Genomic DNA, 26752 nt, shown 5'->3' with positions numbered 1-26752 from the left:
GATCTACTAAAAGAGCGTGCAAGGTTTGCGCCCAAAACATTTTGTATTTTGACATCAACAACCTTCACCAGCAGCACTTTCTGGGGCCTTTAGACGGGAACAGACACAGTTCTAGCATAATATTCTCTATGAGCAACAATTAGACCATGAAATAGCTTTCAGACAAGGTGCATAGGTCAACCACATCTAATTCAGTGATAGCATTGTAGATAGTAATAGTAGACAGCCCCAAGCTGAATTTTTTGTAACACTTACGTTGTGAAGAGTGCAGCTCTTTTTTTGTTGTTGTTGTTGGGTTTTTTTTTTTTAACACGCCACTAAAAATGATGAAACAAGTCTCTGTAGTGTTTATTAAAACTAAGTTGGAGCCACTGAAGCACTGCAGGTGTCAGGTTAGCTGTCAGCACTGTTCCTGAGGTGTTATTTGTTACTTTCATACCAGGAGGCATTGATTAATAGCTTTGTGACTAACTGATTAACCTTGAAATTACCAAAATGGCATTTGGAAACAACGCTGCTGGAAATTTAGCAATTTCCTTTGAATAGAGAAAGAGTGTGTGCAATTTATTTAGATACTGTACCAAAATGTCTTGGTAATAACCACAGTGTTTATTGTTTTACATTGACCAGCGCTGTGTAATACTCCATGATGGCATAGTTACTGAAGTTACAAAAATCAAACTGTGTAAATAACTTGTAGCCGTGTGAAAAAAGTGCAACCCAGGAATAACATGAAGTAGTCATTTTCTGTATGACTTTATGAGTCACTCACGTCGTTGTGGAAGAATGTTTTTGCAACTCATCTTTCGCAATGTTGGGCCATATCATTGAGGTTTGTGCGCATTAGTTGGTGCAGAGCTCTCTTAAGGTCTCTCCACAGCTTTTTTAGCATGGTTAATGTCTGGACGTTGACTCAACTATTCCATCACCTTAACTTTTTTCTTTTTTCATTTTTGTTGCCGATTTGCTGCCGTGCACGAGCTCACTGTCCCACTGCACGATCTTCCGTTAAACTTTAGCTCAACAGATGACCTCACATGGAATTCCAGAATGCTTTGGTACACAGAGGAGTTTATGGTCGATTTGATGCAAGGTGCCGAGGTCGTGTGGATGCAAAACAAACTCAGATCATCACCCCTCCACCACCGTGCTGACAGTTGGTATGTGGTGTTTATGCTGACGTACTGTGTTTGGCTTTCTCCAAACATGGTGCTGTGCATCGTGGCGAAACGTCTCCGCTGTGGTCTCCTCTGTCCAAATGACGTTGCTACAGAAGGGTTTGGGTTTGTTGAGATGCAGCTTTGCAAATTTAAGTTGTGTTCTTCTGTTCTTTTTTTACAGAAAACAGGCTTTCTCCTGGATCCTTCCAAACAAGTCATACTTGTTTCTGTCTTTTTCAAAGTGAACTGTCATTAACTTTAACGTTTAGGATGCTGTTGAAATTTGACTGTAGAGTCTGAGATGAAGGTCTCGGGTGTTCTTGCATCTTCTCTGTGTCGTCTAACCTTGGAGGGAATTTGGTGTGAACTCCACTCCTGGAAGATTAACAACTGCCATGAACATTTCCCACCAGTGAATAATGGAATGACTTTATATTTTTTTGGAATTAGTTTATTAGATCAACTATCATAAAACAAGAAAAAATATTTTAAAAGTCTGTCAAAAACTTAAGGTAACTTTCAGGAAGTTACCAAATTAACTTTGTTATACCCAAATTTGAGGTGGCACACTGGACTTCACTGAGAAATTAATGAAGCATAACATTTAACCACTAAAATTACGTTAAAAATGACAATTAATTTCTGTTCAGGAATGCAATTAATTAACTGTAATTTAGCATCTTAATTTAAAAAAATGGGTTTTTTCTGCTTTTTTGCAAATTTGAAATTTCATGGATGACAACAATAATTATATTTAAGCATTAAAAATCACAATTTTAACTGGAAAAAGCTTGCACATCCTGTTGAATTAACCATTATAGGAACGATTACCGATAAGGTAATTTAAGGCACCTGTGATAAACACTGCATTTTCTGGGGGTAGATATATATATATTTGGGAACAGTTCACATATTCGTGCAACAGAAACGCCTGTTAATTTTTTATGTCTGTGCTGGAGGTTGTTCTGCTTCTGCAGTATAAAGAATAATTAATACAGCTGATGTTTTAGAGGCTCTCATACTGCTGATTGTTTATTAAATACAATTCTTAATTTCTGCTTGTCTAAGTGGAAAATATAATCCAAACGCTTCCTGTTTTTGGTTGCAGGAGTAACCTTTTGTCCCTGTTTGGGATACAGATATTTCAAATTGTGGAAGTCTGTGTGCATGCTGATACAAACCTACATTTGTGTGTGTGTGTGTGTGTGTGTGTGTGTGTGTGTGTGAGCAGTGAGAAGACAAAAAGAAGAAAGCTATTCAAACTCTGTGTCACAATTTGAATATACACTGCACACATACCGAATGAGAGCATAAATGAGATGACTTGTGAATAGTATCTGTTTTTCCTTCAGCCTTTTTCTGCAACAGCAGCTTCGGGGAAAAACAAAACAAAACAAAAAGAACCCAAGCAAAACCTGCTGCATGAATTCAGTGTTCCACCTTTCAGCAGGCGGCTTAAAGCCTGAGCACGGCGAAGAACACGCCGAAGATAAGATGCCTCGTCGAGCCGTTTCCTTCTCGCCTCTTGCCTTCTGAGTTCATTGGTTTACTTTTTTCTCTGAATCTGTCTTTTCCCTCACTTCTCTTCCTGGTGGAGAGAGCAACTACCGTTTGTTTGTGATGCACTCGGGATGGATGGTGGAGCTCATCTTGGAAAGTCACTTATGAAAAGGCCTTGCATACAGCCTGTTTGAACAGTGCCTTTCACAGCCAGACTTTGGGAAAATGTCAAGAATTCAAATTCACTTGACAGTTACTGTTGTAATCTCTGGAGAGCTGATGAAGAGACAATTATTCTATCTCCTTTTAAATACCAAGTCCCAGCTCAATAATAGCTGGTGAAACCTCTCAAAGTGACTCATGCACACCCGTGGTTGTTACACACAAGCGCGCGAACACATACTGGCAAAAACACACCCCGATGATACGCTTAAGCGCACACACAGATGAGCGTTAATGCTGAAACTCTTTTGTTTTCAATCAACACTATAAAAAGATGCATGCACATACACACACGGACACGCACACATATACGCAGGGTGATTATAAGCCGGGCTGTGGGCAGCTCTCTTGGTTTCATTATGTGAAAGCTGAGTCCCTGGAGTGTATTGCTGCAGACAATGACATGATGATCAGAGGTTTCAGGGGGAAAGGGGGATTTGTGCCAACAGAGTCACTCCTAATGGCGATAGCAAACCATCTCTGTCGTGATTAAAGCTGCTGTCTCTCATATAGCTACCTGAATGCTTCCCTCTGTGAATAACTGGGGCTCTGTGACGCACGCCTATGGTTATAGATATGTGTTAACAATGCGGTTTGGTTTGCATGACTGAGAGATGTAGTCAGTCAGTGACTTGGAAAATAAAGCTAATTTCCTGCATGCTCACTAACCCTATAACATCAAGCTGCATTGTATTTACACTCAGAAGTCTTATGCACAGGTATTAATGCATCTCTCTATTTGCTTATTAAATTACAGCTGTGCCTTTTCTTACAAAGAGTCCTTGTGTGCAGAGAGAACCACGAAAATTGGACTGTGCTGCAGCAGCACTTCATTTAGTTTCTTCACTGCATACATTTCTGCAACAAAAGGGGAAGCCTGGTTTCATGTCATTACTACAGCAGGCTTCAAAGGGCTACGGAGCCCTAAGTCAATACAGCGATTAGTTTAATTAAACCTATAAGTCCATATGAGAGCGTAGAGGAGATTTACATACACTCCCTCCATTGAACGTCGCTTGCTATCGATTATTCATTAACAGTCATCACGAGGAAGCCCCTGGCAGGGGCAGCCTGCTGCCATATCAGCGTTTTCCCAACAGTCTGGTTGGTGTCAGCTCTGCTTTCTCCCCATCACACTGTGCACTGCTGTTAATCAGACCTCTCTGAAGGGATGAAGCAACGCTCATCCATTTAAACGACTGTAAAAAAGAAACGATATACTCCAAACCCCGCCCCAACAATCCTTTTTCTTAATTTTCTTCAGCTCAGCGAGTTAATGATTAACCTGTGTGAGTCCGTCAGCCTTTCTCTCTTCAGTCTGTACTCTCAGCCTTAGTGGAGAATGACAGTTATTTCCTGCCCCCGCTTCCTCCTCTCCCAAGCAAGCACAGATGCTTATTTCCACGTGCAATTTCAGCCTCCCCTCCACAACATTCCCCCCTCCACACACACACCCACCCACCCATGAGCTGTGCCTCACCCAGGCATTTAGCACCTGGCTGATTGCTACCACTGTGGGGGCGGCAGTCAGGCCAGTTGAAGGGAAGAGGAGTGAGGACTTGCAAATTGGGAAAGGCTGCTACTTTTATAGGCTGACCATGTAATCACAGCTGTACTCTTATTGCTGCTGTTGAATCATCAGCGGATCTATTGAGCACATTAGGCCTTTTTATTACGAAGCACTCTCAGGCTGGGGCAAAGCTTTTAGGGCAGCGTGCCCGTAACTGACACATCTCAAATGACACGTCCAGAGCAGGCTTGCCATCTCCGCTTGCCTCAGCTTGCCCTTTGTGTTCTCAGGCAAACACCAGATAAGAAGAGAGATAGAGGCACGCTCATGACTCCTTACATTTTAATGCCGACATTTACAGTACAATGCACAAGAGGCAAGCGCTCTGAAGGGAAAGTGCTGGAGCCAAGCCACATGGGCAACAAAAGGGCATTTGGTCACTGGAGCTTCACAGTGCTGGGGTGAGAGTAATGCAATGGCATAGATGGAAAAGGGAAAAAAAGGGCAGGACACAGTAATAATCAGTTTGACAGATATGCAAGAAGACTGCTTATGGTGCAGTAACTGGCTGGTCAGGAGGCACCCTCTAAAATCCCCCGAATTTGCTGAAATCTGCTAATGTGTCATCACTAATTCAATAATTAAATCAAGTCTCCCGTTGTTACAATCATAACGATTTCAGAACTTACAAGCAGATATTTAAGCATCTTGATTCGTTGTGACCTGGCAGCTGAACGCTCATTAAACTCATCAAATTATGTTCGTTAAGAAACATTGCCACCTTATTAGCATACCAGCCAGCATCCATTCATGCTGATTTAAATCTTTCCAGAAATCTCATTCCTTATCCAGCTAAAAAAAAAAAACCCATCTGCATTCAGAAGGCATTATTGAGTCTTTTCATCCATGCATCAGAGATGAGTCACAGAAATTTTCTACAATAAAAATCAAAACAGTGCTAACCCCTGACGAAAATTCAGATCCACTTCAGCCCCTACCCCCACGCTTTCACTTTTCAAGAGTTCCACATTTCACCAGTAATACTGGACTCCACATTGTGAGAAAAACCGCACTCATTACATGGCGCCCTATGACCAAAAGTAAACCAGATAAGTAGATTTCAACATGACTGAATGGTTGTTTGCTGCTACTTTTCAACAGCTTTGGTTTCTACTTGAAGCTCTTTTAAAGGTTTTAAGTCGGCTGCTGTCACAATCCTGTTGCTTAGATCAGCATAATTACTGAATTGAGGGTTTTTATTACATTAACGTGTCTGTCACCTTGCACATGTGCCAGTCATGGTGAAAATGTATGAGCAAGCAAATAAGGGTCAAGTCATACAGGCCTAGATGCTGGTCAACCTGGCAACCACTGGTCATGAGGGAAAGATTAATATTCCCCAACTGTTTGCGAGTGGTTGCTGGAAGTTGGCAATGCTATAGCCCCATTTGAAGGCAAATAATCTCCATTTCCAGCTTGTGTGCATTTCACAGTTACAGCTAGCATACACCTGTCAAACAGTCGGGTTTGACAGTGACTGATTGGATGAAGCTGTTAGAGGCAGATATGTTATACCAGGCAGCCTATCCATCCTATAAAACCTGAGTAATTAGTAATTGTTCTTTCTTCTTACCACTAGTTCATTCATTGTAGGCTAAAATTGACTGAAATACACGCTTTAGCATGCACCATATTAACTGCCATTTTGCATATCTAAACAAATATAATTTTGCTAGCATTAAAGTAGCAATAAAGCAGTAAATTGTCCAATTTAAGAGACTAGATTAGATAGTTATGCAGAGTGAAGGAGTTCTATATATTGATAACATAATGTTTAGTATTTCATAAATATATCATACAAATATTTGACATATTATTTGTGGAAAACGTAATCATTACCAACTCAAGAATCATTAATTAATCAGCGTGTTTGCAAGATAATAATAGATTAGATTAGACACTGGAGTATTTAAAGCTCTCTTGAGTTTAAATTCACAATAATTTAACATTATCAAACTTCTACTTCTCGTATAATACGTCTCATATTTGATGACTGTTGCATTTTATCTTACCACACGCAGAGTGTTCTGTGCATGAGTTTTTACATCAAGTCTGAAATTTTGTGTGTATTTTGTGTGTTCTCTGTTTGGGTTTTAGCGTTTGACCGTTTTTTTTAATACCGACATTCTTGGCTTTGGACATAATGAAAGACAGAAAAAAACACCTGTGGCCTTCTGATGGGAGATGTTTTGGAAGGGGAGGGAGATAGTTGAGTCTTACAGGTCAGAGTGACCCACTAATGGTGGTAAACAGAGGGCTGGGACGTTTCTATTTCTCTAAGCTGAACACATGCAAAGGATGAGATCATGAGTGGAATTTTACAGAGAAGGATGGGTTTGTAAACCACTTGCTGTAACAGCGAGAGCCCCCAAGAGCCCAAAAGAGATGTAATCTGAAGTTTCGTCTGCAGTAGTTTATGCATATATTAGCAACAGTTTGAGAGTTTAGCTTAGTGAGTAAATTTGCATTCAGTTTTTCACACAGCAGTATGTTACTAAAAGAGTTTGTCCTTTCAAGCAACAATAGCATTACCTAAAATTACCCTAAAGAAAGACAACTAAAGTTCAGTTTTTGATGCCCTAAACCAAGAAAAGGTTCCTCCATGAATTAAATGTTCTGCTAGTATTAACCCTACCATACTGGTCACATCAGCTCTATATCTTCCAGAGGCATGTGATGCCTTTGCACATCTCATATTTTCTAATTGTATTATGTATTTCTGTTCACATTCAAAATTATAGATCAAATACCTTTTGGACATAATTTAACAGTGCATAATTTAGCAGCTTTATTTAGACAGAACTAAGTTCAAGGTTAAGGGCAACACAATTTTGGGAAGCAACATTAGCTAGTAGCAATGTATGGAAGCTGGAACACTGGAAGCCTTGCCAGGTGTACTGACTTCTTTGAGACTAGGATTAATGCTTGGAGCGTCCACTGCGATGTGTGAAAATTCATTCTCAGCAGTGAGGAATGTTTTCACTGACAACCATCAGGCACACCATGCACATAATGCGTAATTTATGGTAATGCAGTTGTGTCCATTTGCGTATGTATTTCCCTACAAAGAGCATACGGAGAGGTGTTTTCACCCTGTTGTCTAAAATCCCAGCCGCACGTTGCTGGATGTGAATGCCACTGTGTGTCACTGGATTGCTGTCTGGTTGATTAGTGTTGCTAGAGGGGAGTGACAGCAGAGTTCATCAGGAATGGCAGAAGTGCAGATAAATCGAAGATCAAAATATATGATATGAAAGCCACAGACAGCAGCTGCAGTTGAGTCTTTTTTATTGTTTTTAAACATTTCGTTTCGCTTCAGCTCTTCGTACGTTGTAACTTCGCTCTTCTTCTTCGACTGGCTGACAGGCAAACAACAACAGAAGGAAGAGTAGCCCGCAGACCGGTTTTACCACATACTTTGTACACCGCCCTCCATCAACAGCAGACACTCTCTGCAGGTAGACAGGTCTTTCATAGACTGCTATAGGACTTGCAACACACTACCACTGCTGAACTGTAATTTCAGCACAGGGCAGAACATGTTTGAGAGAAACCTCAAATGCAAATGCCTTCTCAGGGCTTGCTGTGTGCCAGGCAAGGTGGGACCCAGATACAGGACTCACTGAGAACAACGTAAAAACTAAAAAACTGCTTTATTGCTGAAGACTCACAAAAAATGTAAGAAAACTTAAGCCAGGAACAAACCATCTCTGGAGAAGTATCACCAGGAGAAAACATGAGCAGGAACACGCACAGCTAGAGGGGAGACAGCGACAACGTGACAGAACAGAGGGAGACTGAGGACATGAATACACACACAGGACAATGAGAGGATCGACAACAGGTGGGACACAGCTGGAACAAATCAGGGGTATCGAGACAAAGGAGATTAAATAGAACACAACACACAGTGAATGAGAGACTATCAAAATAAGACAGGAAGTAATGAACACAGAGACCCAGACTATGAGACACAAACTTGACGCAGAGACGAGAAGCTAGAAGGACGAGGTCCTCGAGTGATCCCACTCTGAAACACATTGCATCCAGATTTTTTAAATGGTGAGTTTAAGAAACTGTTCTGTGATCATTCTAGCTCAAACTGAGGAGTCTGTGGTAAGAATTTTTAGTGTTTTTGGAGCAAAACATAAGGGGTTGAGCATCTTAATTGTACTATCAGCAATCTTTTTTTAGTGTTAACAACATTTTTTTATCCTAAAAAGCAGGCAGCAGGTTTCTAACCCTGTTCAAAATCCAGACCCCTTGTTAAAACTGGATGCCCAGGTCTTACGGGTCTGGGTTTGCTTCCTTAGTAACATGTCACTAGCAGTAATTAATGGCAGATTCAGTCCTCCTATGTGAAGTTGGTGCTTTATGCTTATTATTATTGATGTGCAGGAGTCAATAGAAGCAAGTGGTTAGTGGACTGTGCTAAGCTAGGGAGTTTGTTGCTCCTTGTTGGTGCAGGAGAGAGGCGTTGAGGTACTTGGGTTGTCACACTCATTAATATCAATATTGATATTGCAATCCATTAACACATTGTCACTCAAAAGGTGTTTAATGCATGAAAACACTATATACTGAACTTCTAAGCTATAAACAGCATGTTTATTTTTGTGCTTGGTTGGTATCTCTGTTTTGTTTTGGTTTTTTTTACAGTACAGTGGCTCTCATCTCCTTCAACCCTGCCATGTCTGCTGTCCACTCCCTCGGTAGTCTATCCCACCCGTCCAGCTCTATTCTGCTGTGGTCAGATCAGAGAGCCAAAGATTACAGCAGATTATCCTGCCCACAGGATCGCAACCCAACTCCAGGCGGCTGAACACAGAGCTGGCTTCAGCCTCTGAAAGTGCGCACAACACAGGCCTTTCAAGAAGAACCCAGAGGGACTGGCCGCAATCACACACCTGGCAAATGCCACAGGAAAGGGATTTATTTTATGAGCTACACTAGACAGGATAATCAGCATTTATTCCGCAAAGCAACAGGCCCTTCACTTTGTGAAAGGACAGCCACTGCCAGCCCTCTTAATCTATTAATGCACTGTACAAAATAAATTCCACTGGGATTGAGGGGTTCACGTACAAAGCTTTGACTTTTTCTTTCACCTGAGGAATCTGGGTTCTGCTGCTCTGTGGGTTGCCTTACACTTTGTATTCTTCGAAACCCACCAGAGGCATCTGTCACTTTACATCAGCAGATCTCTGAACTCCTGAAAACTCACAGGAGTCTCTCGTCTCCAGGTGGAGACTAGCCCATTTTGTCGCCTTCCGCTTGAGAATTTGTGACACAGCCAACAGCACAACACACAAAATCAGAAAACATGCTTCATGTAGTGGCCCTCCTTTGCTCACTGTACACATTAATTTGATTTGAAACTATGAAGTTATTCTGCCTCTCTGCTTTAATATCAGGACATTAACATAAACATCAGATTAAAAATATTGGAACTGTATCCTAACTGTATATCAAAATGAAACTCCATATTTCAGGGTACAGGAAGTCATTTAAAGAGTTATAATAGGTTATTATTATATTTGCTATTTGGTTGTGAGTTTTGACGCCATGTGCTGCCAGGCCTGTACTGTGGCCATCTTCACTTCTTGCTTGTTTTGTGGCCTTCCTGCCTTCAGTCTGTCATCAGAAACTGAAACACATGCTTGGTTGGACCGGGGTCAGATTAATGACTTAGCCAGTCAGTGGTATTTGACTATTTGGACATCAATATAATTCTTTCACTTCTCCGTATTGTTTAGATTGAATTCCTGCTCTGATGTCCTGGGGGTCTTTGTATGCAACGAGCTAGACAAAAAAGCATAACGCTTCATGCTGACAGTAAAAATAGCAGTCTCTTATGCAGAGTAAAATCAAAGAAAGCAAAAAACAGTGTTTTTACTGCACAATATAGATGACTGCTGTTTTTCTGATGTCTTCAGCATACATTACTGCGTAACTGAGGGCAAGAGGGTTATCATCAATTGACCAAACAGCTCTTTGTTATTTATAAGTGCCTCGTCCTATCGATATCCTTTCTCACTCTGGTTGTGTGCACAATGAATAATTACAACAGAGTTTTGTACACCCAGCTCAACCAGAAACCCCTCCTGTCTTCTGACTTGTCCTCCTTTCTTCACTCCTCATCCTCCGTCCTCCACGGAGATCCCTACCCTTTCATATGCAAATCCCTTCTGAGATCCCAGAGGCTGTTAGGTGTGGAAGGTAAGTATTTTTTGAATCCCACTCTGCAGCGCTGTTTCTAACATTTTAATTTCCGAATATCGGGGCGGGAAACCATAGCGGCTCACTTAATTAGGATTGTTCCGTTTAGCAAGCGCCGTGTATGTTCGTGTAACGAAGCTCCGCTTTACTTTTGCTCCTCTCTGCTGTTGTAGAGACTGAAGCCGAGCTAAACAGATGGATCAGCTGACGAGGAGAACCATCCTGAGAGATGACAGATGGTGAGACGTGTTCATTTGGTGTCCTGTTTAGTTTCCCGCTACTGAAAATCCAGATGAATTAGGAGCTGTGAGAGCAACTCCTCGACAGGAAGAGAAACTGGTGTGTACGCAACAGCGAGAGCAATAAATTGATATTGATTCACTTTTGATGTTTAATGGAGTTTCTCAAAGGAGAGACGTGAGCAGTGGGGGGTGTGATTCGCAGAAGGAATGGGGGTCAGCAAGATAAAAGCAGTTTCTAGCAGACTCTGGCGTAATGAACTAGATTTTAATTGCACTGACCAGCGTTCCTCGAAAGTGGAAGAGTGCTTTTACAAGGCGCAATTAGTGAACATTATAGAGCACAGATCAAAAGAAAAGACGAGCTCGAATGAGCTTGAAATGCGATAGGGCTGGACTGTGGAAAGTAGTGATATCACTAGCGTCTGTACTATACCACCAAATCCATAAACCTCCCTCCCCATTCTTTTGCCCCCCTCCTTCCTCCCCAACAAGCCCACACAAGGAGTGGTATTTTTAGCACATCACCCTATCTCTGAGATGGAGCGCACAACTCCCTCTCTGCAGGCTGGGGCTGCTGGGCCTCTTTTATTTTAATCCAGACTGGAGAGAGATGAAGAGAATGAGAGAAGAGTGTGAGTCATCCAGTGCTACCTTTGTGTCACTCTGTCTCTGTTCTTCCCCACCATCTCACTATCCTCCATCTGTGTTTTTGCTCACTTCCACTGATCGCTAATCTATCTGTCTATCTATCTGAATTTCATGATCTAAAAATTTCCATATCATTTCTGTAAATTCAAATGCTGTCACCACGAATCCAGTCTCGAAATGAGCTGCACACTCATAACCAGTCTTGGCATCCAATTCGTCATACATATTCCAAAGCACAAAGATGGTTGGCTGTATATTACCCTGGAATGATGGATAATTACCAATATAATTTGGTGCGAAAACAAATGCCGAACAGGGGTTCAGCTGAGTGTAAAAGCGTACGAGGTTGATTTGAACACCCGGTGAAATGGCCCATTTAGCTTGATGCTCTGAATTGTCCTTTAGTGCATTTGTGGCGTGGCTGAGCAAAAGGGAGTGCACCAAAGAACTGCTTCCCTCTTCTTTGTTTCGATGTGTTGCCTTTCACGTTAAATCCAACTGCAGTGCTAAAGGCAGCTGATTTTTAAGAAAATAATCAAAGCACATCATCTCAGATCTTAAAAAACGAAAGTTGAGTGGCAGAAAAATCCGAAACATTGAGCTGACACCGTGCAGACCTCAGCGTAACTGTTTGTCATGTGACATCTCTCATAGTCATTTGACCCATTTTAAATATAACAGCATAAAGTCATGCTAGCAGCTCTGAGAAGCGCAGACTTGCTTTGAACTCAAAATGAATGTCACCATGCTAACATGCTCATGACAACACGGGTAGAAAATGTGTTTTTTTTCCCTTTCTAATGTTCACTGCCTTCTCTTAGAGTACAGGGCATGCTAACATTTGGAAATGAGCACAGCTGAGAGTAAATGGGAACGCCATTAGTCTTTTTAAAATGTAAGTTATTTTGTAAAAGCTGAAATTCTGATCTCGCTAGAGCTAAGACGATGAAAAGTTTGGATAGCATAGCCATTACAATTCAACTTCTAGGTATTAAAATTTAATTTATTGTCAAAGTATTGCACTCTAATGAATTCTGTAAACTTCTAGACCAAATTCAACAACCATCCATCAACTAGATGTTGCAACCAACTGATGCATTTCTAGAATAATGCACCTACCATGGTAGAAATATCCAATATTAACCAATGGTGCTTTAAGTTATTCTGATGATACTACATGAAGTCTATTTATATTTTAAGATTATAGCCTCAAAATATAAATAATATCTCAGCTAAACTACATCCCCATAGATAGAAGACGCTCTATATTTCATGGGGGCAGTAAAAGAAAAGCTGTGAAACAATTATAGTACTTTAATAATTAAAATAATAAGAAATAGGCAGTACCTGTGAGAATCATCTTAGTAAGAGAACAATAAGGAAATCAACGTGATTATCCTAAATAGCAGTAAGATATCATTAGTGAGAAGAAGGCAGCCTTATCTGCGTGGATTATTTTTTTCTGAAACTGCCTCAGGGCCACTGCCATGCAGCCTGGCAGTGAATGCGACATGCTTGTCTGATGAGTCAATCTGTCTGTCATTTTTGTTCTGATGTCATTCACTGCTCTCTTGTCCTTCTTCTTCTCCCTTTTTTGAGCACAAGCACTGCAGTATTAAACTTGTGTTCCCCAATTCAAATGTGCCCTTTCCACTTTTCCTTCTTTTCCCTACATCAAGTCACGCTTAAACTTTTCAGCATCCGTCTAACTTTGTCCCATCAAGACCTAACCAAAAGTCCTGTCCACTCACCCATAACCCATCTGTTACCTAAATATGGTCATAGGTGCCTGACAGGAATACTGCATTGGTAATGAAAAATAAAATCTGACAAACAACAATAAAACAGTGTGGGAACATCTCATCTCTCAGGCCTGTTTCCAATGGATGAAGGATGATGCAAATAATCTGACATGTCTTGTCGTAATCCTGAAGCATCAGAGTTGCTGTCACTTTTGCTGGGCAATCGAATCCATCTATGGTAATTCTGCGCACTCCCCAGCCACTTTGCCGGCTTTGACCCTCTGTTTGCCTTCAAAACTGCCTTAATTCTTCATGGCATAGATTAAACAAGGTGCTGGAAACATTCCTCAGAGATCGGCATCCTTATTAACATGAGAAAATCACATAGTTGCTGCATACAGCAAACTCTTTGATATGTTCAAGAAATCTTTGGCACATTATCCTGCTGGAAGCTTAGAGGATGTGTACACTGTGCTCATAAAGGGATGGACATGGTCAGCAACACTACTTAGGTAGGCTGTGGTATTTAAACTTACTTGGTAGTAAGGGGCCCAAAGTGTGCCAAGAAAATATCCCCCACATCATAGCACCACCACCATCAGTCTGAACCTTTGATACAAGGCAGGATGGATCCATGCTTTCATGTTGTTTACACCAAATTCTGAGTCTACTAACTAAGTGCTGCTGCAGAAGTTGAGGCTCATCAGATCAGGCAGGATTTTTTCCAGTCTTCTATTGTCCAGTCTTCGCGAGCGAGTGAGAGTTGTTGCTGACAGGAGCAGGACCCTATGTGGTCTTCTGCTGCTGTAACCCATCAGCTCTAAGGTTCTATGTATTGTGCATTCAGAGATCCTCTTCTCCATACTTTGGTTGTAACGAGTGGGAATATTATTCATTAGAAAGTTATTGCTGCCTTCCTATCAGCTCAAAGCTCCTCTGGCCTCTGGCATCAACAAGGCATGTCCTCCAAGAGAACAGGATATAGCTCTTTTCCGTACAATTTTCTGTAAACCCTAGGGATAGCCGAGCAGTTAAATGGGTCTATCTAATGTGGCCAGTGGCCAGTAAGTATATATTTACTGGTAGTTTTGCTTCTTTTCTTCTAATACAAATTCCTGATACCCTTTTTGGGACTGATTAAGTAGCACTGGCAGCTGGTAGGTGGACCAGCTGATATTAATCTCATACAATTTTTAAACAGAGTCACTGATTTTGTTGATTATCTTTAACTAGACACCATTTTACTGCTGGAACTCTTGGAAATCCGCCTCGCCTCTAACAGGGGACTGGAGCTAGTTATTTGTTTGTTTGTTTTTACTCTGATGCCAGAACCACTGGCTGCAGCAACTTCTCATTTTCCCACGATTTTACATGACAAATGGTGCAGTCACTGAAAATGGGCCATTAGTCTTGTTATTTAGCCTCTGGGGGCAGCTGCCAATGTTCTGGGGTTTACGGTGTAGCCAGTTGATATCAGAATAACTGATATCCGGGCCAGGCTACTGTTTGCAGTCTCCATATGAATACAGATTAATTTTACAAAATTGTTGTCAGATGAGACTCAGCAGTTTCACGACTATATCGGTGCGTTCCTCTTTTGCTCTCCACTATTTTAACCAATGAAGCCTGCTCAAAAGTGATTTGTCAATACCACTCGGACTCGGAGATGGAAACCACGAACCAACCAAATAATCTTGTGAAAGACCTTGTGCATTTTCACACGTACATACACATTTGTAGATGTATTTCAGTTGTGAACATCTCCATATTTACCTCTAATATGAATGCAAAGAAGCATTGCTCCTGCTGTATTTTTTCCCCTATCACCTTCTCCATTTGTCTTTTTCTTTCACCGACCACTGATGAATGGGCCCTTATGATGAGTCTTAAAGGTGCTGAAGATGTTAATAGTGTTATGTTCTCTTCTAATGGGAAAAAAAGCAGGAGATGAGTAACATATATTTATCAGCAGAGAAATGAATGAACCTGGGGAGCCAAGTGCCCCCTGACTGATGGCAAAATGATGGAGGAAGAAGCTGCGACTGGGTAATGAGGCCTGAGTGGCGTGATAGAAAAAGCAGTCACAGACTAGCAGACCGTTCCAAAACGTCAGAGTTGGGGAATATGGGCTGTGAGACTCTGCAGTATGTCCAAACAGAATGGATGTCTCCCACTCTGCAAGTCCCCAGACACTTTCCGTCTCACAAAAGCATTCACACGAGCACATGCTCGCACACAGACTTGCAGCCACAATCGTTGTGCCAGTGTGGCTTTCTGTCTGCCTTTCACAGACCAGGATTCAATGAAAGCAATGCACAGGCCTCGTGCGCCACGGTTAAGCATTACTTTTCCACTGGCAGCACCAGACAGGCCTTGCCATGCGCCGTGTGGAAATTGCTGGAAAAGGCTGGAAAGGTTGGAAACCAAATCAAAGTTTCGTGACGGTGCGACGTCTTGAGCACATCTTTAGGAGATGCACCATGCCCTGCAGGGTGTGAATGAGGACATTACACACATACTCACACAAGTCTTTCACATTATCTCTCTGTTTCTGTCCTCCAATACACACACTGAAACACACACTCCACACTGATGCACAACCAGATGCTCTTGGACTAGTGCGCAGAAGCAGCCACATTCAATATCTTCTTTATACATATTGAAAAACAGAATGGAAACTGAAATAAAGCTCAATATAACACTGGGAGCTGAGACTGGTCTGGTTTAATCTCATTACACTGACAGCCGGAGGCTTCAACCCTTCCCCCCCCCCACCCCCCCTCACATTTATAGCACCCTGAGAAAGAAAGACCGACGTTCATGAGCACAACATCAGTGGCTTGTGAAACTCCGCCCGTGAGTAGCAAGGGACACGACCAATCGCAGACAGGTCTTGCATCAAATCTGATGTGACAAAATACACAATTGCCATTGATCTGTGAAGACAGCAGCTCTCTGCCTCTATCCCCTAGACACATGTGCGCCTCCTTGTTTGCCACATTTACCTTCTGTTCCTCTCCAGTCTTCTTATCTTCACACCTTCCCCGTAGCATGGGCTTCTAACGTCCCACCTGTGTGACGCAAAGGAACGGACTAAAGCAGGCAGGGTCTGTGAACACCGGGGCACCCTCCCCTCCCACGCAAAACCAACACATTTCTCTGATTGGATTCAGCTGATTTTAGCTGTCTGTGACTTCAGACTCTGCTGATGCAAAATATGTGAGGATTAGGTACTCTTGCTAAGGGACACTGGGAAACTTTTAGCCGTGCACTGTCAGTTCTGTGGATTGCACCAGAAATCTTTCAAGCTTTTTTCTGGGGGAAAAAAAAACCCCCCAACAACACAAATGAGAAGCTTAGGGGAGGAAAAACTTGCATTGAATGAGAGAAAACTCAGTTCTGTTCTTCTTTATGGAAACCCCTCATAAGAAAACCCCCAAATCACATAAGTAATCACACAATAATCCCTTGACGCACAAACAAACAGCAACAAAAACGAGAGCGAGAGGCTGAGACAGGATCGCTGAGGAAGAGAGAGAGAACTCGGACTACACTGCTGCTAATTACTCTGGCTTTGTTAGGGGTAAAATACACGTCCCAGCCTGCGTCAGCATCATTAGAAAACCCCATTCAGGCACAGTGTACTGTATGATGGATGATATAAGTGAAAAACTGCTCTGGACCCTGCACAAGAAAAAAAATAAAATAAATAGAAATATATATATATATATATATATATATATATATATATATATATATGCTCTCCATCACGTCGCCTTGAACTGAAAAGTAGCATCAGATGAAAATACCCCGAGCCCTCAAGCCATGTGTGTGTTTTTTCTCTCCCTTTCTGCCCTCCAACAACCTGAATGTTGCTTTTTAATGTGCGAACACATTTGCTCACACTTGATCTAGCAGGGGTCAGGAGCTGGAACTGCAGCTCTTTTTCTAACTGAGAAAACCGAGGTGTGCATCTGCCTACCACACCTTCAGTCAGCTATAAATCATAAGCTGCTTCATGCATTATGTAAAACGCACAAGTGTTCCCACAAACCTTGTTGTAGCTCCACAGATGTTTTTTTTTTTTCCCTGTGTACACATATATTCCTCACACAAACCTATTGTATGTGTTTTAATTCTATATGTTGCTGAATCTTTCCCTGTTAGCAGCAATAAAAGACAGAAATTTTTTTTACCTTGACCTTGAGAAGAAGCAGCATAACAATGTGTTCTTAAGCCCCAGCTGGCGTTGCCATATCTGCAGTATTGTAAAGTGAAAAGTGCAGGCTATTGTTGATACTCTGGCCAGGCACTGTGAGTCATTATAACATATAATGGGCAGTGACAGTCATTTGGCATTGAGCATTCTGACAAACTAAAGATATTAAATTAAGAGAAATTTAAATTATTAAATGAATCTGAAAATATCCTGCTTTATTTGAGGAATGATTTGCTCATTTGCAGGCTTGGAACATTCTCTTTCAAAAACTGTCTCGCTGCTTGTTTCTTACTCTGTAATAAGGCTACAGCACAAGGTTATTTTTGTTAGTTCCTCTTCATTTGTAAGCCCTGGTTCAGTGTTTGCTGCGTGTACAGCGCTGTGGAAAATGCTTGAGTTGCCCCTCATTTCTTTATATTCTCCTGAGGAAGTTAAAAACATGTGCACATTTATTGAAACATACATGAAAAGACAGTTTATAAGGCAAATGCTGAGTACAATTCTAATAATCTTGAATGTTGATTTTTGGGACCATATGTATTTTTCCACACAATCTGGACCCTCTTAGGCGAGCTTTCCTGTCATTTCTTTAAGTAGTCTTCAGGAATAGTTCTCCAGGCTTCGTGAAGTACATTCAAAGCTCTTCTTTGGATGTTGGCTGCCTTTTGTTCTGTTCTCTGGTTTAATAATGTTGAGGTTTGGGCTCTGGGGAGGCCAATCTGTGACTGATTGTGTTCCATTGTGTGTTTTTTCTTTCCAGGTATGCTTTTATTGTGTTGGCAGTTTGTTCAGGATCATTTCATGCTGAAAAATAAAGCCGCTGCCAATCAGATGCTTTCCACATGGTATTGCACGGTGGATCAAAATTTAACGGTACTTTTCTCCATTCATAGTTCCATAAATTTTCACACGATCCCCAACACCACTGGCTGAAATTCTGATGAAGGTTCAGCAAAGAGCAGATGGACCAACTGAAGGTCCAGATCCATCTATCAGGTTTGTGTCAGGTCTTAGCTGGATTTTTTTCTATTTCTTTTGCCACTTCTTCCTTTGTGTCCTCCACTTGTCCATTTACCTTAGATTTTATTATGGATGCATTGCACACAATGCTGAGATAAGCCACTTTTTCAGCTGATACCTACCAGTATACCAAAAATACTATTTTATGCCTGTCAAATTATGTTATCGTTGGCATCTTTTATAGCTTTAGCTAAAGAAATTGGAGCAAATGATGTATTTTGTGACAGGCTGCTTGGAACAAAGTGCCTAAAGATACAATTTAAAATTGGCTCCTTGCTAAGTTGTCTGTTATGCTGAGAATCAACACTGGTTCATCTCTTGAGTTATAAGGCTTTTTATGCTTGAACAACTCATAGGTCAAAGGTAAATAGTTCAACAAATAAACATAAAAAAATAAAGTTTCTCTGAAAGTGGTTAGATGGATGAGGACTGGACTGAAAATGAGTGAAAAAGCACCCAATGTCCAAAGAAAAGCTTTGAAAGACCTCCAAAAAGCACTTTAAATACCACTTCACACGAAAGTCTGGCCCTTGGGAAACAAAAATATGAAGAAATGACAGGTGGCTCAAAACTTATGCACAATACTTTCAGTTTTGCTTGGTGGTTTTGCTTTTTCACATGAAACTACTTTCTTCTGCTCTATATGTTCTTTGACTGTTAAAATAACAAATTATTATTTCACCTTGAAATAATTGTGTGTTTTATATTTAACTACTACCCAAAAACACTCAAATATCTTTTAAAAACTTGATCATTCTTTGAAACTACTGTTGGAAATTATAAAGAAATAATTAGTGGTGGGTTTTTTTTTGTCAAGTGTCATTCCTGCAGGGGACGACCTAATCAGAGCAATCTTTGTAATCACCTACTTCCAAGGTGCACAGAGAAGAACATCTATTTTAAAGAGGTTAAAGCCTTAGTAACACTTGGGTCATCTGAGGAGACTCTGCCATGGATCTGGATTATTCTTCTGAATTTGATTTGAATGAGGTGATAGCTTTTGTGTATCAGTTACTGTTGCACCTCCTCCCTAATGTGTGCATGTGGGATTCGGTATTCACCCGTGGCGTGTGTGGAGTGATGAGGTTGAATCAGCCTTACAATATAAAGAGATGTGATTCATTTTCTTTTTTATCTCTTTTTCTCTTTTTGTAAAATCTCAAAGACCTTTCAAGTTTTTTAAGTACATTTGCTACTTTTTTACTTGATAATTTGTAGCTATAATATTACCACCATCACCACCCACCTCAGCTTTCTAAATTAGCACACTATGAAAGATTTTTACTGGCATATTTTGCAAGCTCTCATGCTGTTATATTTTTCATAGCAACTGGATATTATTTACTGTTGTTTTCAGCATTTTTCCAATCAAGCTCACACAGTAATAGTGCTGCTGAGTCAGACTGGGAATGGGCAAAAAACAATCTATTTCCTGCTGTATTTCTGTCCCAGGCGCTCTATATCTGTCAATAATAATAATGATATACAGTCAACACCTACGAGTATGATTTATGCCGTAAACAGAATAAAAAATGAGAGTCTGAACAAAGCGTTGGTTGTATTTGTTGCCTTAGTGTACAAGTCTGTGACACTTTAAGCCAGCATTAAAGCCATCTGTTACTCTAAACACGTATGACAGTCTTTCGTAGTCATCCACTATAGCTGAAACTGAGCCAGTAATTTTGGGCGGGAGCTCTGTCCTGGGGCACGAGGCCTGGAAGTGATACTTCAGATGAGATGTTGGCATCAGCGGGCAGCTGAACACAAGCGTGAGCATCCCCCCCCCCCCTCCCCCGCGACGAGTGCGGCCTCTAGGTGCACACCTTCATCTGCTCCAGCTGTAATTTGCTGTGAGTTCTTAATTTAAACTCGGCACTCTTTGAGCATTCCTGACATGCCTCACATTAGTCCGACACGGTGCTCTGCTCAACAGGTGGCTACGGATTTGTGCTCTCTGCTTCACTGAACGCGTGCTGCGCTGACACGCCGCTGACAGAGGGGTTGTCAGACTCACTCATTCAGACAGCTCTGCACTGAGACAGCAGCCTAAAGCGCTTTTCAGGGGGGTTGCCCCCTTTGCGACATCATCAGAGACCGCCAGCTGGTTCTGATTGATGGTGTATCACCTGCTTAATCACCACATGGACACAATATTCTTATTCATTGCTCTATCTTATAGGGAATCTCACACACGGGCATCACGTTGCCGTATTCTATCAAGCTGAACTGTTTGCTGAGAGGTGAAAGACTAGCACTTATTGTGAAATGGAATACGCTGCACATTTTGACATTTAAATACTCCCAAGTCTCAGCAATAAAGACCTTTTTCGTGGTATGAAGTGGGCGATTTGATTACACTAAAAGGTTTTTCCTTTTAGTTCCCCTTAGTGCCTTTGGGCTCGAAGAATAAATTACTATTACTACTAAAAAAGAAACGCTTTATTTATTTATTTTTGTATCAGACGAAAACTAAATCCAAGGAAATGGGTGATTGTAAATCCATACAGGAAGCTTTACAGAGTACTGTGTGTATTTTAATCTCACAGCATGATTAGGATACTGTTTTTCCCAACTTGTCTTTGATGCAAAGGCTGTTTGAACTCCTTTTTTTAGCGGCAGCTGATTTCCAGCCATGTGATGAAGGTGTTTGTGTCTGCCATGCCCTTGAAGTCTGTGATTTTTCAAGAAGCGACTGGAGCATGAAGAACTAAAAATCACATCAGTATAAAAACCCCGTTTTATGGGGAAGAATGTAGGAAGAGATGAGGCGCTGCACACTGTTGGCGGTGGGCAGTTCATTTCGCTGCCAGGATGTGAAGGTTTGAGATTAAGATATGGCTTTGAGGCGAGGGGGGGTGGGATGAAATAATAGATTTATGATAGTGTGCTTAATGCCGCTGTAAGCAAGAAGAAGGCTATCAGAAAACATCTTGACGCTATTGGGAACCAGCGAGACGGGCCACACAATGGAAAGACAAAGCAGAGAGCAGAAATAGAGATGGAATCAATACTCTCCATTTACTCTGAGGTGAAAGGAAGCACTGAGAGGATAAGGGATCAAAAAGAGAGACATGCAGCAATCAAAGACTGTTATTTTAATGGACAAAAGACTGATTCAAACAGTATAATTAGATAAGAAAAGGAAAAAAATAGCCATTATGAGGCTTATCATCATCATAGTGGGCATGTTGAAAGAGGCAAAAGAAAGTATTGCATAATCAACTGTGTCAGAAAGTTCCAAAAAGGCGATTTAATGAACATGAGCGTGAAAAGGAATAGGGACTAAGGGGCTGTTACAGACTAAATGTAAGCAGCTGCACCAAACACGGAGATAATCGTGGATAACAGGTGGACTTGTTGTGCAACTTGGATTTTTGATGCCGATGCTCACTTTGTTTCCTCTTACTGGGATCTCTGCCCATCCGCACTTGTTAAAAAGCACACACACACACACACACACAAAAAAAACAACAAATGACTGGTGTATCACAACTCTGAGAAGATTCAGTGTGAAATCAATTAAAATGCAAAGACGCCAAGGTTTCCAGTTGATTCTTGAAGCTTAGCTGACGCCACTAAACGTGGTTACAGGAGGCCCGAGTGTCTGTGGGAGAGTCTGCAGGCAAACAAAGCGACGAGCAGAGAACAAACACAATGAGGGACCTTGAATGAGGGGACCTATACATTCCCTTTGAGCAGACATCTGTTCGGTGTCATTGCTGAGGAAGGTTTTACCTGGGGTATCTGCCTGAGCCAACTAAAGCGAAGTGAACACGGTTCCAGTCCGTGTACTGCCTCCAGATACTAATTAGTGCTGAGAGCAGCGAGAAAGCATGATGTATTCACAGAAGAGCGCAATCTGTAGCCTAAACAGATGCTTCCACTACCTAAATGAGATAAGAGGTCTATTACTTAACGCTATTAAAACGCTTTTGGTGGGGAAGTTCCTGAATGCTCTCTGTGTGAGACTTTTTTTGGATCTCTTGTGTTAGAAATGCAAATGTATGATCAACAACAAAATACTGCTGTTGTAGTAATTAACTGGAGCTGTACCTCATTATGAGCTAAATTATTATGGCAGCCGGCCAGTCACGCAGGGAAAAGAGCAGCTACAGCTTACAAATCAGCACTAGATCCCTTTATACTCCCCCCCCCCCTCAAGAATGCATATGTGGTAGGTGAGGAAGTGATCAAGGCTTTGGTTTGAAATTGTCGCAGAGGTTGCTGTGATCAAACTTAAATCTGAAGCCTTCAGTTCTTCAGCTGAGATGCATTAATATTCCCTTTTTCACCTTATGAACATACAAGTCATGATGCATATCCAGCGGGATCTGCTACATACTGACAAATTATACAGTCGAGCCCATCAAGTGCCTTAGGCTTTGCCTTTTTTGGGTAAATGAAATCTATTCTACAAATGCACAAAACAAGTAACCATAGCAACTGAATTGCGGGAAGAGCTGTTACTCGTTCAGTGTCAGTCATTCATTTCATGTCGGAACTTCCCAGAGCGCATTGGGCATGGGACCTGATGGCTGATACGTTCATATTAACGTCCTCTGACAAAAGGCATGACAAGACGGTTGAACAAAAGACATCGGGGAAATGCAGAGGAGGCAGACTGACACTCTTGGGGGGGAAGCTGATTGCCACTAAGACTGCCATTTTGTAGGATAGGAGTAGAAACAAAAATAGACAAAAAAAGCTGCAGACTGGGATTCTTCAAACAGTTATGCAAAATCCCTTTTGTGTATCCCCCCATCCGCTAGACTGGCGACTGTTGGGAGTGCTTTATTATCAATAGTGAGGGTTTCTATTACAGTTCCCTGAACCCTGTCCAAAACAATTTCACCAGAAGCTCTCAGGCTCATTGATCTCTTGAAACCTCCTCCAGATGAGGCGCTGACCGACTCCTTAAGGTCTTCCACCGGGTCAGTCAGCACGCAACAAATCAAAGACCAATTATTCTTCCACTCTTCTGGAAAAAGAATCCTTATCTGGTACATTTGGTCTTATTGTGTTTGTACAAAGCTAAAATCATTGAATTCACATACATTAAAACTTAGAACCATCTCAACCTGTCACCGATTCATGTTTGCTAAATTTGCGATGCCTTCAGAACATTTAAATCTAAGCAGATTTTAGGCTCTAACTGTTGGTCATTTCCTTGCCATATGATGGGGCTTGGAGCAGGGGCCTCAAATTTACAGCGAGCAAGAGCCGGTCCAATCCGCCTCACTGGATGGCTATATTAAGTGTGAAAATTACAGGGGGGAGGGGGTCTAATTTGTTGCTGTATTTTGCTGCAAGACACCTTGTGTTGCAAGTCCCAAAGAAAGGATCAGATCATGGCAGTGACTGTCCAAAATGTCATTTAATCTTAGCAAGAGGTCAGATTTACAGCCTTCCTATTTCTCCTGGCCTTCTACTGAGACATATTGTGAAAATATACTTAGTTATCTCAGACTGTTCACCTTCTGATTTGTGAATGGATGGCTCCTTAAATGAGAGCTTGTTTCAAATGTACTTTGAGGAAAATTTCCAGACATCTGCATGTAAATAAGAGCATTCAGAGTGGTGAAAGCAGATGTGCATGAAGCTGCCTTCCATAGGCCACACTCAATGCAAGTTAGCCTTGAGCGAAAGAGCACAGCGCTGCTGGATCAACATAGATGTTTATAAATACAGTGAAGCGATGAGGCATCTGCTTGAAGCATCCATTATGTGGACATAAGCAAAGAGGCAGAATTTACAGTCGCTGCAGTATGTGAAAATAATAAAAATAGCTTCAGCACAGTGGAAATACCTCTGACCTCCCATTGATGTGAAAAGAGGTAAAACAAGGCCTGTTGGAAACCATATGGGCTACAGGTCAGACACTAACCTGTGCACAGCCCACACATAAATACCTCCACACACATTTCACCACCATCCGTGACACACAACATTCATCTAGCAGCCTCCATTCCTCCGTGCACCCTCCTTCCTGACCAGTGTGTAGCACTAACACCCACTGATCGCACACATCACTTTACGAATGTGCTAAGGAACATACACGCACATATGAACACGCACACACAGTTGGAGCCAGCTCCGTGTGCCCTCAAAACTGAGGTTGTTGGAATCAAATTATCTCTCTTTCTCTGCCCTCTCATGGTTTGCCGCCCACAGAAGGAGAAGGGCAGGCAGAGTCAGTCCCAATGCACTAAAGATTGGACTGCCTCAGAGCGTGTCCTGGGGACTAAAATACAAATCAGTCCTTCCTCCAGTCAGCTGGAGTTGGCCTTTCTCCCAGTGGCCTGCCGGGAAGGCCGTCTGTGGCATTGAAAAGAAAATAAAACTGGAAAGAAAACGAGTAAAAGAAAAAAAAAAAGCTAGACCCCCACATTCCCATCAGGACCCACCACACAGCCATAAATGTGTCATCGGTGTGACAATCCTCTTGTTTAATTTGGTAGAGGCATGTTTGTGCTTCATGAGTGCATGGGAAAAGTTTAGGAGGATAATAAGGCAGCTCTAAGCGGTCCAACATGTAAACTAACGCCTTGACTTGGAGGAACATCAGGGGACTTCAGGTCATACTGAGAAAAGAAGGGAAGAGGGAGAAAACTAAAAACCAGCATAAGCACGAAAGCCCTCGTCTTTCTCTCCATGACAGTCACTCTTTCACAGACAAGAATAAAAAAGAAAAAGAGTCACAACCAAGACAAACTCTATGTTACCAGGCTGTAAATCATTTGCTGTTATAAGTAAAAAAAAAAGGCATAACACTGGAAAAAACATCCTTATGCTGCACTCTCAGTGTCTCCTTAAGAGGATAAATGGAGCGTTTGTTGAGTGAGGACAAAGTAATCATATCATAATCATGCAGTTCCATGACTCACTTAATGAAATACCTTTAATCAAATCTGTTTGATTAACATCCATTGCTTAATTTGATTTAAGTGCTAGTGCCGTTTAGGTGTGCTGTGTTTGTCCTCCTGTTGTGAGGCAGTGAATTTTTTACTGTCATGTCTGATCACAGAGCAGCAGTGTGTGCCAGCTAGATGCTGTCTGAAGCCATCTGTGTGACATTTCTGTGACACAAGTCCAGGTAACACTGCATCTTATTTTTTAGCCCACCAATTCAATTCACCACAGAAAGAGGGTCAAAGGTCAGGGAGACCTACACTTGAATTTAGAGACTGTCTTGATAAGGAGTTCATCAGCAGGGCACTTTTTTTTTTTTTTTGCTCTAACGCCCACTGAGCCCCAAACCGCCCTCTGAGAACAAACTGATGCAGGCCCAGAGTGCGCACGCCGGCGATATCTCTGTCTTGCACGCACGAACGCACACACCAGACCTTTGATGCCATTAAAACCACCGAGCTTCATGTTACTTATCAACTAGTATGCTGACGCTCTTAACATTGTTAAGGTGCTCCTGCGTTTCGAGTGGGCGGCCTGGTTTGCGCTTCATACCCATCTGACAGAGTCTATCCAAAGACGCATAACGCATCTGTACCGAAAACCCACGCGTCCCGCCTCTCGATAGAAAGCGCTTCATATCAGTTAACCCTTCAGGCGCACTGCGTTATTACGCACTCATTAAAATGCCCCCACCCCTCCCCTGTTTACGCATATGCCTTGTGGGCTGTCATGGGCTATTATTGGGATGTTTGGAATGCATCTCTTTCTCGCCTACCGTTTGTTCCCGACACAATTTCCGATGGATGTGTTTGTGGTCCCGTGGAAAGAGGATGGCCAGGACATCCGAGACTTTTTCAGTCCCGGTCTGTCGCTCGTATCCACGGCGTCGGAGCGCTCCATGTGCCGGTGGTGATGCCGGTCCGTGTCGGAGTACCCCCGGTGTTTGATTTTGATCGGGGTCCGGGGTTGCCTCCAAAGATGCTGCGGAGGTTTCAGAGTCGCCTGTCCTTCCCGGGGAACCGGGAGCGACAGGGACAGGCTCTTCTTCGAACATGGTGGTGGTTCCATCATAGTGCAACAAAAAAGAAAAAAAGAAGAAAAAAAAAGAAGAATCCCTTTTTTTAACTTGTTGATTAAATAATATGGCTGTATTCGCTTATTTCAAGCACAAAACAAAACATGTCATGTCCCTCTCTGCCATTTGATCTCTGAGAGAACAAACCAAAGTGACCAAGTCCAGCGCAGCCCCGGTCTCTATGCTGCTTTCTGAATAACATCAAAAAACTGCTACAGTGGTAACC

General features: G+C 41.9%; 1 protein-coding gene across 1 annotated transcript in view; it reads right to left on the bottom strand.

The window, feature by feature from the left end:
- Window positions 1-26522, bottom strand: part of pde4a (phosphodiesterase 4A, cAMP-specific) — a 48473-nt gene extending 21951 nt beyond the window's left edge. The window contains exon 1 of the mRNA XM_063472102.1: window positions 26227-26522. Within this exon, the coding sequence (XP_063328172.1) occupies window positions 26227-26522 (296 nt within the window). The remainder of the gene's footprint in view (window positions 1-26226) is intronic.
- Window positions 26523-26752: the final 230 nt, after the last annotated feature.

Source organism: Pelmatolapia mariae, linkage group LG4 (genome assembly GCF_036321145.2).
Source record: "Pelmatolapia mariae isolate MD_Pm_ZW linkage group LG4, Pm_UMD_F_2, whole genome shotgun sequence".
NCBI classification, from domain to species: domain Eukaryota; kingdom Metazoa; phylum Chordata; class Actinopteri; order Cichliformes; family Cichlidae; genus Pelmatolapia; species Pelmatolapia mariae.
This window is presented reverse-complemented; position numbering and strand designations above follow the sequence as displayed.